Raw genomic sequence first — 13,986 nt, forward strand, 5'->3', positions numbered from 1 at the left:
TAGTTCAACCACCTCAGTACGCTGGATACCCCCGTGGCCATCCACGTACGGCTGATCATGTACAAGCAAAGGCATTTCCAACGCTTCTGCCTCTTTTCTTTTCCTTTTTTCGCTTGCGCATGTCCATGCCCCCTGAGGCCCCCTTCTCTTTCCCCTTTTCGTCTGTCTCATCATCCGATACAAATGAAGAGGCCCCTTCCTCTGGATTGGGATCCCCGCTGCCGGGAGCTGGTAGCGGATCTGGAGCAGAGGGTATTATAGAACGATTCAAGACCGTTCTTTTACTTGACGTGTCGTCATTAAAATAATGAGGAGGGGGTTCCTCAATGGACAAAGTTCTCACTGCCATCAAAGTAAGACTATCCCATTTTTGCAACCCTATTTTCCATAGGAGCCAAAATTCCAATTGATCCGGGTGGGTATCCCCAATCCGTCTCCGCACTCCCAGAAGCGGAGCGGTTTCAAAGGACCCACCCCTCGGCCACCGTTCACCCGGCACTGACACTGCAGTCATCCGCAGCCACTCCTCCTCACAGAGCTCTATCATCTTTTTCTTTTTCAGGCCTCTCCTTCGCACAGGCAATTCCTCCTCTTGCCACAGCATACACATGATTCCCAAAGGGCTGTCCTTTACCGGCACGCTCCCTTTATTTCCCATGACGTCTGATAACGGGTTTTTCCTCAACTGTGCTTTATCCCCAAAGTGTCAAAGCCGCCCGCTTTTATTGATAACCGAGAAAATTCTCTCGTGGCGCCTGTTATCAAATTAAGGGGTGCAATGGCAAAAAGGGGGTCCGCACAAGGGATCCCGGACGAGCCCCCAATTGTTAGGTCCAAACCCAACACGCAAGTCGCCCTGTCAACCCCAACTCGCTTATTACACCCGGGAAGAGTGCGGAGTTGAGTGCAAATGAACCCACTATCAGAGATCAAGTAACACGAGACAAAAACCTTTGCAAAGGGGACCCAATACTTACAAGCCGAAGCAGGCCAGCATGGGAACCTCGTTTATTGGTGTTTAAGGGTTTATATAGGCTTACCCCGAAGTTTACAATATCGGGTTCACGTCATAAAATACAAAAGAAACAATTGCTAACTGTCATAGCTTTGGGGCATATGTAAGGAGGTAAAGGGGTACAGGGAGAAGGACAAAGTGGAAACATCAAGACTATCTCTTAGCCTCTATGTCTGCATATTTCGCATGTCCTTGAGATAAGCACTATGCAGAAACAGACAAAGACAACTATTGAGGGGAGGCCCAGCTGCAACCGGGCGCCCCCTAAACTGGAGACAGACATGATATTACTTTGCTCACATATCAAAGGAGTATTACAAGTCAAGGTTTGTGGGACATTGAAACAGCGTTTGACATTCCTATGCAAGGCACGTTAGTAACCAATAAGCAAGGCCACAAGCATAAATGTGATACAGAAATGCATAGTAGGGAAGTTTCCAGCTTAAACCGGCTTTTATTATGCGAGCCACTGGAATGTAGGTAAGGGTCAGGTCACCAGGAAATAAACCGACATTTTATATCAAAAGTCAAATAAAGGCCAGTTTGGTTCTATTTCCCGTGAAGCCCAAGCTGGTTTAGGTAGGACAAGTGAATTATAGTTTTACAAGCACTGGGGTTTTCAATTTATCCCTAACAGTACTATCTGTGAAGATAGTATGCAGCTGGTACAGAATTTAGCAGCCAGATTGTTGAGTGGGGCAAGTTGGTCTGAACATATAACATCAATTCTGGCACTGGCTACCAATTAGTTTATAGGCTCAATTCAAAGTGCTAGTTTTGACTTATAAAGCCGTGACTCAGGATCCCAATACCTCAAGGACCACCTCTTCCCGCACGAACAAACTCAGATCCTGCAATCATAATATGAGGCCCTTCCTTGTGTGCCCTCTCTATGGGAGGCTCAGAGGCTGGCAACATGAGAACAGGCCTTGTCAGTGGTGACCCCCTACTTGTGGAATGCTCTCCCCAAGGAGGCAAGCCTGGAGCCATCTTTATTTTTTAGGTGCCAGGCATATACTTTCCTCTGGGTTTTTGCCTTTAATGTGAAGAGTTTCAGATATTGGTGGCCTCTTTTAGCGGGCAGGATCTGTAGACCTGTTCTTTATTGTATAGATTGCACTTTTAGATCTTCCTTGGTTGTGTTTGTTTTAACTGGTTTTAATGTAAGACATTGTGGGTCACTTTTTTGAGGAAATGTGACTAACAAATATAACAAATAATAATAATCTCTACTTTGGGTTGCTGTGGAGAAAGGTTGGGTAGCCCTTCTGCTCTTTTAATCCCTGTGGTGCTATGGCCCTTGCAAATGGGGTTCCTTTCGCATGGAGAGAGCATAGACTCATTGAAAAGTAATGATCATGGCTAACTTAAGCCCATTAATGTCAGCTGGTTTACTCTGAGTAGGACTTAGTTGAATACAGCTCTGAATTTCTTCTACCAATAACATAATTATTATTTGAACTCAAGAGCAATGTGGATGGTAGTTTATTTTATTTTGCTTGCTATCTAAATAAGCAACATGGTCACACTGGTGTCACTATCACCTGTGCAAAACATGCCTGGAAAGACAGGATGAATCGGGAGCACGTTTAGAGTGCATTTCTGATTATTTCCTTTGAAGTTGAATCACCTGGTATCATGATGACATCAAGTGATTGACAGGTAGGTGGGGCCCACAGGCAGTGGGGGACTTCCTGATCTGACCTGCTGGCAGTATCAAGTTCCCCACTCTTGACTTATTAGGTGGGGCCTATGGCATTACTTCAAAGAACTCTGTTTAATTCGCCATCAACAGTTGGGAACTTCTGTTACCATGACGTTGCACCCAGAGCTTCCCCTTTCTTTCAAGACTCTGTGCTCCACCTGTATAACTTTGGAACATACACCTGTCCAGAACTGGTGGTAAGTGCTCATATTATCATTTCATTATGGCCCATTTGGTATCAAGTCTACCCTTTGAAAGATTTGACATTCAGATTATTGCACTCACTAAAGCCATTTCTTTGTACAACAGAACCTCTCCCCCAAATAATTGCAATTAACTTTAAAAAGTTACCCATCTAGGACACCTGTCACCACTTCCCTCTATCTTGTTCTCCAGTTCCTCTGTTGGGAGGAGATGCCCCATTGAAATGACTTGGTGGTGGTGGTGGTGGTAAGGATGCTTTTGACATTTATTTGGATTCACAGCTGGAAAAGCAGCAGCAAATAGAGATGCCTTCTCTTCTGCACAGCAGCAGCTACTTAATTATTGATGTGGCATTCAGAATGCTCCCACAGGAGGAGACAAAAACGGAATCTCTCCTACTGGAGGCACAAAAGTGGTATTTTAATTGACTACTCTTTTTTTTTTACAATGTTGCAAAGTGACACACAAAGCCCAGCGTTCCAGTTTTTTTACTTCCTTCCTTTGCAAACATTAAACTTTCTCCGATTTATCGTTTAGTCTTTTGTCCTTTTGTTTTGAAGGAACCTGCACATTTCCTGGACAGGACAACAGAGTTTCCGCTCTGCTATGAAAACCTCTTTTAACAGCTCTACCAGTAGATGGACTAATTTGGGAGGCAGTCTGCCCCAGGCTTAGCTGCATTAAGGCCCTCATGCAATGATGTGTTTAATAAACTGAGACTTCAATGTGATCCACAACCCAGTTAAGCTGGCGTAGGGCTGATTCACACAAGAATGTTATCAGTGGAAGGCCTCATTATATTTTTACATTTGAGTTAAGCTGAGACAGGAGGGAATTGTGCTAAATTGACGTGATTAAAAAGTGACGGGGTTCCTCATCATCAGCATTTGTGAGTGGCTAGACAAATCCCTACCCTGTTACTTTTCATTGGTTTAGGCTCCGCATTTTCATAACACTCTGGAAAAATATGCAACATTACATGAGGAAGACATAAGAGCAGCCCTGCTGAATCAAACCAAAGGCTCATCTACATCAGCATTGTGTTCTCATGGTGGCCAGCCAAATGGCTATGGGAAGTCCACAAGGAAGACCCAGGCACATACAGCACTCTCTCCACTTGTGACTCCCAACAACTGGTATACAGAAGCACACTGCTTCCAACTGTGGTGGTGGAACATAGCCATCACAGCTAGCAGCCATCAGGTGTAGAAAAGAGATATCTCACAAACACAAACATTTAATAGTGCATTTATTGATTATATTCTGTACAGACATATAATAGCCAGTTATAAACCTTTTCTTCTTTTATTTAGACCTTAATTGTATAGAACGTATTTACAGGGGAGGGTAGACAACTTGAGGTACAAACACCCTGCCCCTCACAAAAGATATCTGAGGTATAAATACAACTATGTTTTAAATAATTATGTTCATGCTTTATCTATGTTGAACAATAAACTGTGAGCAAGTGTACATGTTTACAACAGACTGGTATTTACAACACACTTTTTTTTACACATTTAAACATTTAAAAAGTATACAAAGAATACACAAGACTTCCCTATTTGTGGGATACATTTATGGTACAATCCTTAGCACATGTATCTGGCAGTAAGTTTCTCAACTACCAGATGGATTTACGGCCAAATAAATGTTTTTTAGGATAAGGGTTAGGGTATGATCTAGAACACTGGTCTTCTACTGGACACACTACTGGATCACAGCCTGATCTATAGTGGGTAGCAACAGCAGCACTACCACTATACAAATCTATGATAAAGGAAGAATAAGAAATGGGTCCCCAAATGCATGTTTAAGTTTAAGGTGGGTCCCAGGTCTGAAAAAGTTGACTACTGATCTAGAATAGCTTCTCCCCTCAGATCACTTCTGGAACAGTTGGTACCAATCCATACCTGACCCTGGGCAGTGTTCCTTATAAGGACAAAGGGCTTCACCCCGGATTCATTACAGGAAGTGACCCTCATCAAGAGAGGTACTAAAATCCCTGCAACCTTCTCTGTGATTATTAGACAAACATCATGAGGAAGCTTCTCTCTGAACCACTACAAGCAGCTCAACATACAAGGAAATCCCCTGGCCTGGCATATGTCCCTCACTGCCAATCTTCTCTCTCATTATTCCTGAGCTGATCAGGAGCATGCATGTCCTGACTTCCGGGAAGGGTGACTTAGCCTGTGCCTGCTTTTGAGACGGGCTCCTGCCTCAAAAGAAGCTTATTCAGATATATCAGTCAGTTTTTTCTTTTTTTTTTGACTGATTAAACTTCTCCCGGGTAGGGAGAAACGAAGAGATTAACCTCAAAGCCTATTTTTGTTGGGACGACCAGATCTCATTAATTTATGGGACGAGGTCCAGCCGACGAAGGTGGGACGGATTTTCAACAGCAAGCTCTATCTGTTAAAGCGAACGTTCATCTTATCTTCTAAGAGAGAACGCACTAACAGGCAAGCACCCTTCTTTCTATATTTTTCTTTTACTTGACTTAAATTGTTGCTGTTTAAAAGAGATTTGCCAGATTGATCGGTTTTTGACATCTCACTGGGGAGCCGTAACTTCTCTCTGCTACGCACTAATTAATAGCTTATCTCTGTTTTTGTTGCAAAAAGCTGTCCTGGATTTGCATTCTAAAGATACACACAGAAGAGGGATTTCTATTCCAGATTTTTATTTTGAAAAATATTATACTGTTTTGAGACTACTCTCTTTTTGGTCTATTTTATTTTGACGAATCTGTTTCTTGACGATTGCCATTAATTGCTTCGATCCTGGGAACTGCATTTTGTTTACTTAACCATTGGAGAGATAAGGCTGTCTGCTCTGTTTATACTGTGATGTCACCAAGTTTGGAGTATTAACCCAATTGTTGCTGAAATAAGAAGTGGTTTTCCTATATTTTTCTTTTAAAATGGCAATTAAGAAAGTGGCTGAGAATCTGGAAATAACTATGTTTCAGAGAATAATGAATGAGATTGAGATAACGAAAATTGAATTGAGTAAAATGAAGCAGGAGATTAAAGATATAAGGGTCCCTGTGAGAGAGGTGACCCTGGAAGGGGTCCCTGTGAGAGAGGAGACCCCGGAGATTGGAATAGGGGTCCCTGTGAGAGAGGAGACCCTGGAGACTGGAATAGGGGTCCCTGTGAGAGAGGAGATCCCGGAGATTGGAACAAACGTGGAACAGGAACAAGATTTGGAGTCTATGGACTTTAGAAATAAAATCTATTGTTTGGAACTCAATGTTATCTCTGAAGAAATTAATGAAGATTCTAGAGATAAAGTTATCAATGGCATGGATTATCTTCTGGACTGGAATGATGTGATGGAGCCCAATATAGAGAAAATCTATGGAATTAACTGCAGCCATGTGACAATGGAAAAACTTTTAAGAGATGACCCAGTGTATTTTGAAAAAAAGAACAGAGATATGATTTTACAGCAGTATTTCAGCAACTTATTCAGAATGGATGGCAAGAAAATATTTGGGATAGAGGTAATTCCCATCAGACTCTTATTATATGACTATGGCTTTGACAGCAAGATTATTATGGAATACTGATAATGGAAGATTGGATATTGAAATTACTGGACTTAACAAGACTACTGAAGATGGAAGATGGAAAATGGAACTAATAGAGATAATAGAACAATGGCTACTGAAATTACTGAACCTAACAGATTCTGATGTGATGGATTAATTGAAATGTTTATTTTGACTATGGTTATGACAATAAGATTATCATAATTAGTAATGAGATGGATTAATCGATATGCTTATCTGGAAAAAAAAATTGATAGATATATTTCTTAAAGAATTGAAACCTCTCTTTGACTTTTTGTGGAAAGAATAAAGTAATGTTTATGAGATTTGATGATTAAGTAAGATAACTACTGGAGGAAAGTGATTTTATAATATGACTTAAGAGACAGGATTGCTATATATTATAGACTTATAACTGATTTGATCTTTGACAAATGGGAAGTCAATATTTTACTCTTTATTTTTTATTTTTTTTATTTTTTTTTTCTTCTTTTCTTTTTTTCTTTTTGTTTAACTATTTTTGATTTTGTTTTTTGTCTTTGAATGTTTTATGATTTTGTCTTGTATGTTTTATGAAAATCTGAATAAAAATTATTGAAAAAAAAAAAAAAGGAGCATGCATGTCCTACTGCAACATGCAAAGAACAGAGTGTGAACAAATGAGACAGACAGAGACATAAAACACAGTGAAATTACTAGGAACACGACACAATCTGTTAACACACCACAATTTTTTCATCACATTATCTTGAAAAATAATACTGACAATGGTAAGAAAGGGCTGTTTCCAGCTGTGTCACTGCCCTGGGATGGGGAAAGAAGACAAACAACAAGTTGCACAGGCCCTTTCTCTGGGGTGGGTGGGTGAGCAAGATGGAACCAACTGTCTTAATTTTTCACTCCATTTTTAATAAGACGGAAACACATCAGCAGCAGTCTTTACAGAAGGCTTAAAAGGCTGGATTTAGGGGAGAGAGTGAGGTCGGGCTGGATTTAGGGGAGAATGGGGTTGTTATAAGCATGGGTAACTCTGTAAAAAGTCTTTCCTTCAAACAAAACCATCTTCCAATTTACATTTCCCCCCCATTCACACGTTACTCACACTGGTGCCAGATTTACTCACACCATGCCAGATTTTGGTAGGAGGGATACAACAGTCATAGCAAAGGTCCAAATCCTGCTTTTGGGGGGATCTCTCATTTTCCACAGTGAATTGCAAGTGATGTTTTAAGAGCATTTGAGCATATTTTGTATGTGTCATATATATGTTATATATACAGTAACATCTGTCACCAAAATTATCCCCCTGCAAAAATCAAGAATCCCTTGGTTCCTATGTATGTCACTTATGATAATGTGTGGGAAATTTTAATTGTTAACATGAGTGCTTTAAAAATATATTAATACTTTTTGATGGAAAACACACACCTGACAGTTTAATCTACAGCTTTTTAGAAAGCCAAAACAGCACAATTCTACACATATCTTTTCTAGATGTTGTTGCTCATTTATTAAGGCTATCCTTAATAAATGGAGGAGGAGATGAAGAGTTTATAGGACTGGATTTTCTTGTTACAGCTATTAACCTGCAGAATGGAACGCCCCATTGCTCTGAACCTCCCATTCATCCTAATGTGCAGTCCTTCAGACTGTACCACATTCTGATGGCCAAAGTACACTTTCTTAGCCAAACCTCAGAATCTGAAGATTGTGGCAGTCCCCTCCCCCGATGGATAACATGAGGTTATATGGTTACAGCGGAGTGGAATACGTGGACACTTTTGAATTCCTAACACTGCATCTACTACACTGAATTCCTTTAGAACTTCAGAATGCTCCAGTTATGAAATTTTCCAGTGGTGCCTTTTCAAACTACTGAAAGCAGTTCCAGCTCTACTTTTCATGCCGCAAGCGTTCTGTTTATTCCTGTGAGATTCATTGAAAAGAGAGGATTGTTAAAAGACCCCTGCCAGTACTTTGAACGGGTGCTTATGCAGTGAGCAAAAAGAGAGGAAGCGTTGAGCTTAATAATAATAAAAATACCCAATACTTTTATCTTATATCTTTTTCAAGAACTTTAATTCTGAGACCCTCTGCATCTAAGAAGTGGAAGTCTCGGTGCTGTCACTTCACAAACATTTTATTTTTTGAAGTGCAAGTCCATGAGGCTTTGAAGTATACACCTACACATTCCACTTGTAAAACAGTGTTCTTCAAGCTTGGGTTCCCTGATGCTGTTGGACTACAACTCCCATCATCCCTGACCATTGGGCTAAGCTGGCTGGGGATGATGGGAGTTGTAGATCAACCCTGGGGCCTAAGCTTGAATACTGATGTAATGCATTAGCACGGCAAACACAGGTTTTCTGCAGGTGCCCTCATGAGGAAGCTGTGAACCGCCACAGCTCCCTGTTTAGTATGTATTCTGGGGTGTACCCAGATTTACCTGGGTGTAATGCAAGTGAAAAGATTCAGAGAGCTTTAAAATAGGAAAACCATCTATAGAAGTTGTTCCATTCATACAAGGATTTCTGCTTGCGCAATGGAACTTCCCCTTCCTCTCCTTTCCCCGTGCACCTTCCAAACCTGTTCTAGGGATTCCTCCAGCCCTCTGGAGCAGGGTGAAGAGAGGAAGGGGAAGTTCCAGTGTGCAAGCAGAAGTCCTTGTGCTAATGGGATGACTTTATTGGATACAACCCAAGGCCCATGCAAAAGACGCACGCTGAAATACATTGGGTATTCATTTTAAATCACTTCAGTTCAACTACCTTCATTGGCAGGTGTTGAGCCTTTTGGCTCCATTGCCATGTTTGGGGCTGCCCCCATTTTCCTTTTATATATATATATGACTAATTACAGAACATAAGAACAAAGATGGTCTGTTGGACAGACCAACCTCTCCATCACAGATTAAAATCTTTCCAAATGTTCCAGAGTGTCCCAGACACTCCAATTCTACTACTCTGTTTTCTATTACTCTGCTCAACAATTCAACAGTCATTCACACACCTCTGCCTCTGTGCAAACCTTCCTTCACGTGCTTTAGCGAGAACCCATGGAAGAGTGCCAACAAATCCAGTGGATGCAATGGTCCCTCAACAAATGGCATACAGATGAATACAATAAAGCTAACATTATATAAGAAGGAATCATTTTCACTATATTCCAGAAATATATTTTTAAGTCTTAGAGTTTTGCTTCTCAGAAGCAATTCATACTGTCTAAGCAACATAGTATAGCAGTACTTAAGAAAAAAAAAAGTTGCACCATCCAATATATTCCAGTCAAGGCCTACACTATAGGCCTAATACCGATAGGAAGCAGCTTTAAAAATGTATGGTATTGCCACAGACACTTAAATAAGAATCTCAGAGCTATTTCAGACACTTTTTCTTCATGACAAGACTTAACAGGCCACCCCGTGACCCATTCTGTAGCAATCAACAGTTCCTAGAAATTTCTATGTACGTTGAGGCGACATTGGTCTGCTGCAGTCGTCACCTGGACTTTGCTTCTTTAGTCTCAAGGTTCTGATTACTGAAAGAGTTTCCGATCTTAACAACTTCAGCTGCGCACAAGTGTCCAAAGGCCTTTTTGTACCAGTCAGGTTTGTGGCCCCTGTTTTAAAGAAAGAAAATGCATGCTTAAAGCTGGTAATAGTTGGCTTTACTTGAAAAAATAAGAACAGAAACGGAACAGAAATCCCAGGAACAAGTGTTCAGTTGGGGTGGGGGGGGGTAGGAGAGGGAATTCTAATTAAAAAATATAGGAAGCTGCCTTATACAGAGTCAGACCACTGGTCCATCTAGCTCAGTATTTTCTACACTGACTGGCAGGAGCTTTGCAGGATTTCAGACTGGGGATATGCCAAGATTAAATCTGGGACCTTCTGCATGCAAAGAATATGCTCTACCACTGAGACAATCACATTCTTGGTTTGTCAGTGATTTGAGACTCCAAATCCCATGATACAGTGTAACTATGAGCAGAGTAGGCATTCACAAAAAATCCAACTGTAAACAGAAGAAGCATGGTAGAGCAAATGGAAGCACTGAAAATCTGCTAGAGAGAGGGATTTGGGGGTTATCTGCAATGCTGATCCCGAGAGGAGGGGAGCAGACTTCATGGAGGAATTCCTTCAGAACATTTTTTGTATCTCTAGCACATCTCTAGTTCTTACATGAGCCACAAGAAGTAAAGTTTGTGAAGTTGTACATTAAAATTAATTGATTAAAACCCATCATCATTTCTTCTACAAACGAGGAAGGAGAAGGACTACAAAGCTGAAACTGGGCTACACTACAGCTCAATTCTTCCAATAGGGTGTGACAATAACAGGAGGTTAAAAGACGACGACCACCACCACCCATAACAGAAGAGAAGTGTGTGTGTAGGGGGGTTACCTTAAATCAATTCTGCACATATAGGTGAGTTTGGATTTTCCAGAGCCACAAGGTTCAATGAGATACCTGGACAAGAGCACATTCACTCTAACACCAAGGACTGGAGCTCGGTCATGGTCCACTGAGGAGCTTAATAGTGCACAAGCCCCCTTAGATAAATTTGTCCTCCAAGTCCTGTTAAGAACAAGTACAGCTTTATAGCAAAAGGTTGATTGGATGCCAGTCAGTCAGTTTTTTATTGTTTACAGGCAATAGACCTGACATTACAGGGTAACTCACAAAATAAGTCAATCCAAGAGGAAGTTAAAAACACATCAATGTACATTGCAAATTTGACATTTGTAAAGTTTATAAAGTTGTAAATGTTCCCAAATCATTTAAATGAAAAAAACCCTTGGAAGTCAACACTGTTCGGATTAAATTAAATAAATCATTATCATCATCTACCCTATAGCTTGTCTATACTGGCCAGGTATTATCTATTTCTGAAATCATCTGATTGACCATTTAGAAAATTCTGAAATGAAGAGCTTGCTTGGATATAGGTTTCATACAACATTTCAAGGGGGGTGGGATTTTAAAAGTTACAAAAGAAGATGAAAAATATATCTGGGTGTACTTCAGTTGCTAAATTTTAAAGTTTTTCAGAAGCTTCCTCCTTCACAAATCTGTTGGGGACAAAATCTGTAAATTTACCTTAGGACTACATAGTCTCTGGCTGGGTGTGGTGCCATGCTATTTTGTACATATTGATATATGTCAGTCTGACTATCCAAAGTCTCTATCACTTTAGCATCCAGAAGATCTTCATCCCAAAGATGCTGTTCTTTAAGTAAACGGTTTAAGATCTCTTCAGGAACTGCAGGGATTTCAACAGTGGATTTCCATAACCGGAGAGGCGGACCCTCAGAAACCTGGAAAACATCATTGCCATGGAGATCTGAGTTATATGCGTACATAGTTAACTATCTTGATAAGACAGCCCTTTAAACCAGATTCATCTTTAAAGAGTAAATGTAAAATTGAACCAAGATGAAAACAACGCAAGGAATAAAGCCCCCCTTTTTAATTTCTGACTATCCCAATGCCATGATGAAAATCACGAGTTGGCAATATTGTTAGATATAGAGAGATATAATTCATAAAACAATCCTAACAAGGACCTGCTTTAACAAACTAGGGTGCATCTACATCACATTGTATAAACAAAATGAGACAATCAATTCACAGTAACAACCACAAATGGTCATTTTAGAAACCTTGGTAAGTCACCTTCCAACTCTTTTTTCATTTTTTGTAATGAATGAAAGTGGAAAGGTCTAAAATAAATGGACGTGTCATTATCTTGGTAGATATGTATTATGAAAGCATCTCTGCGCTGCATAAAACAATGCAAGACATAATAGAGTTACTGCCAAACTTCCAAGTTATGATTTGTGGATGGCATCCATAGAATCTTGTTCTCAATGCTCTTATTCTGGATTGATACACTGACTTCAGTCTCTTATTGTGAAGGTAAGGCTGCAATTCTAACTCCACTTACCTGGGAGTAAGCTCTATTGTATTTAATTGGATTTACTTCTAATCAGACAGGGTTAGGATTACGCAGTTAAAGAATGAGAGTGAAAAACTGAATCCTGATTATAACCTATGGTCCTTTCCACATAGGAAATTTTATTTATTTATTTATTTATTTATTTATTATTTGATTTATATCCCGCCCTTCCTCCCAGCAGGAGCGCTGGGCAGCAAACAAAAGCACTAAAAACACTTTAAAACATCATAAAAGCAAACTTTAAAATACATTAAAATAAAACATCTTTAAAAACTTTTTTAGAAACAGCTTTCAAAACATCTTATTTTTTTAAAAAGGTTAAAAACATTTTTTTTTAAAAAAAGGTTAAAAAACATATTAAAAAGCAATTCCAACACAAACGCAGAAATCACGTGGTCAAAAGACCTTGGATGATTGCAGTTGCTTTTCATTTTGACAGCTTCCCTTTTGCTACAGCTCTTTTGTCTCTACTGCTGCTGCCAGAAGGATTGTTGCTAGAGGGCAAGTGAGCAGGCAGTGGCAGCAGTACTGGAGGAGGAGGGCAAGAATACTACTGCTGCAGTCAACAAGAGGCTTCTGAATACATATGTAAGCTAGCTTCTGCTTGGAAAAGACCTCTGGTTCTATGCTGCCTGACCTCCAATTCTATGCTGTCTCTCAGTTAACTTCCACATATCATTTTGACGCATAAAAGGCTATGCTGGTTTGACGCTCACTGAACTATAATAACTTTGGATGATTTAAAAATTGGCTCTAACTTAACATTTTGCTGGTAGCTCTACAAAATGATTTTAGATCAGATCAGTTTGCTCCATTGTTCTCACTTTACAGAGAAGCTCTTGTGAATGGGAATGTTACTTAAGTTTTACAAGTTTAATTCCCCCCTTTTTCAAAATGTGCACTCTCTGCAATTTGACTTTCTCTTTCTATATGAAATGCATTGCGATCTAACAATAGTCCTGGAGTTGTGCTAATATACCTTTTTGTAAGCAAGTTCTGCTTGCTCTGAGGTGGAACAGTTGACCCAGCCTTTAAATTTATCCTTAATCTCCTTGAGCAGATCATCCATACAGTCCTGGATGTAAAAACGATAGTCTGCAGGCTCAGAGTTATTAGTTTGGCCTAGTTCCTCCAAGCTCACAGGCCTAAGATCTTGTTCTGTATATGAATTTCGACATCTGCTCATTTCTTCAGGGATCTGTGGGTATGGGAACAAGAGGAATAACACAGTTGAGGTTCACAACCACAGACATTATTATTTCATTTGTTTAGACCAGGGGTGGCTAACCTGTGGCTGTTGAGACGCAGCTAATACTACAACTCTCATCATCCCTGATGACTGGCCATTCTGGGTACTGGACTTCAACAACATCTGGAAGGCCACAGGTTAGTCATTCCTGGTGTTACAAATAGTACATGTTATGTTAGGGTCAGCAACTAGTGGTCTTGGGCCAAATCCTTGAGGATTTCTTCTAGTTCCCCAGTTGCCATTCTAAAGGCAAAACGCACAATTCCACCAGCAATGGCTGGCAAAGTATTTTAAAG

At 40.2% G+C, this 13,986-nt stretch overlaps 1 protein-coding gene across 11 annotated transcripts in view; it reads right to left on the bottom strand.

The window, feature by feature from the left end:
* Nucleotides 1-7,025: 7,025 nt before the first annotated feature.
* DLC1 (DLC1 Rho GTPase activating protein) overlaps nt 7,026-13,986 on the bottom strand; it is a 357,215-nt gene continuing 350,254 nt past the window's right edge. For 10 of the 11 annotated variants that reach the window (XM_061585377.1, XM_061585378.1, XM_061585380.1 and 7 more), the window contains 4 exons: nt 13,421-13,639; nt 11,583-11,800; nt 10,887-11,060; nt 7,026-10,101 (listed from right to left, as the gene is read on the bottom strand). In XM_061585377.1, coding sequence (XP_061441361.1) covers nt 9,981-10,101; nt 10,887-11,060; nt 11,583-11,800; nt 13,421-13,639 — 732 coding nt within the window. In that variant the 3' untranslated portion in view covers nt 7,026-9,980. Of the gene's footprint in view, nt 10,102-10,886; nt 11,061-11,582; nt 11,801-13,420; nt 13,640-13,729; nt 13,839-13,986 lie in introns of those variants that run through there. The other variant, XR_009757974.1, reaches the window with a different exon arrangement.

The sequence above is a fragment of the Rhineura floridana genome, chromosome 9 (genome assembly GCF_030035675.1).
Source record: "Rhineura floridana isolate rRhiFlo1 chromosome 9, rRhiFlo1.hap2, whole genome shotgun sequence".
Taxonomy (NCBI): Eukaryota; Metazoa; Chordata; class Lepidosauria; order Squamata; family Rhineuridae; genus Rhineura; species Rhineura floridana.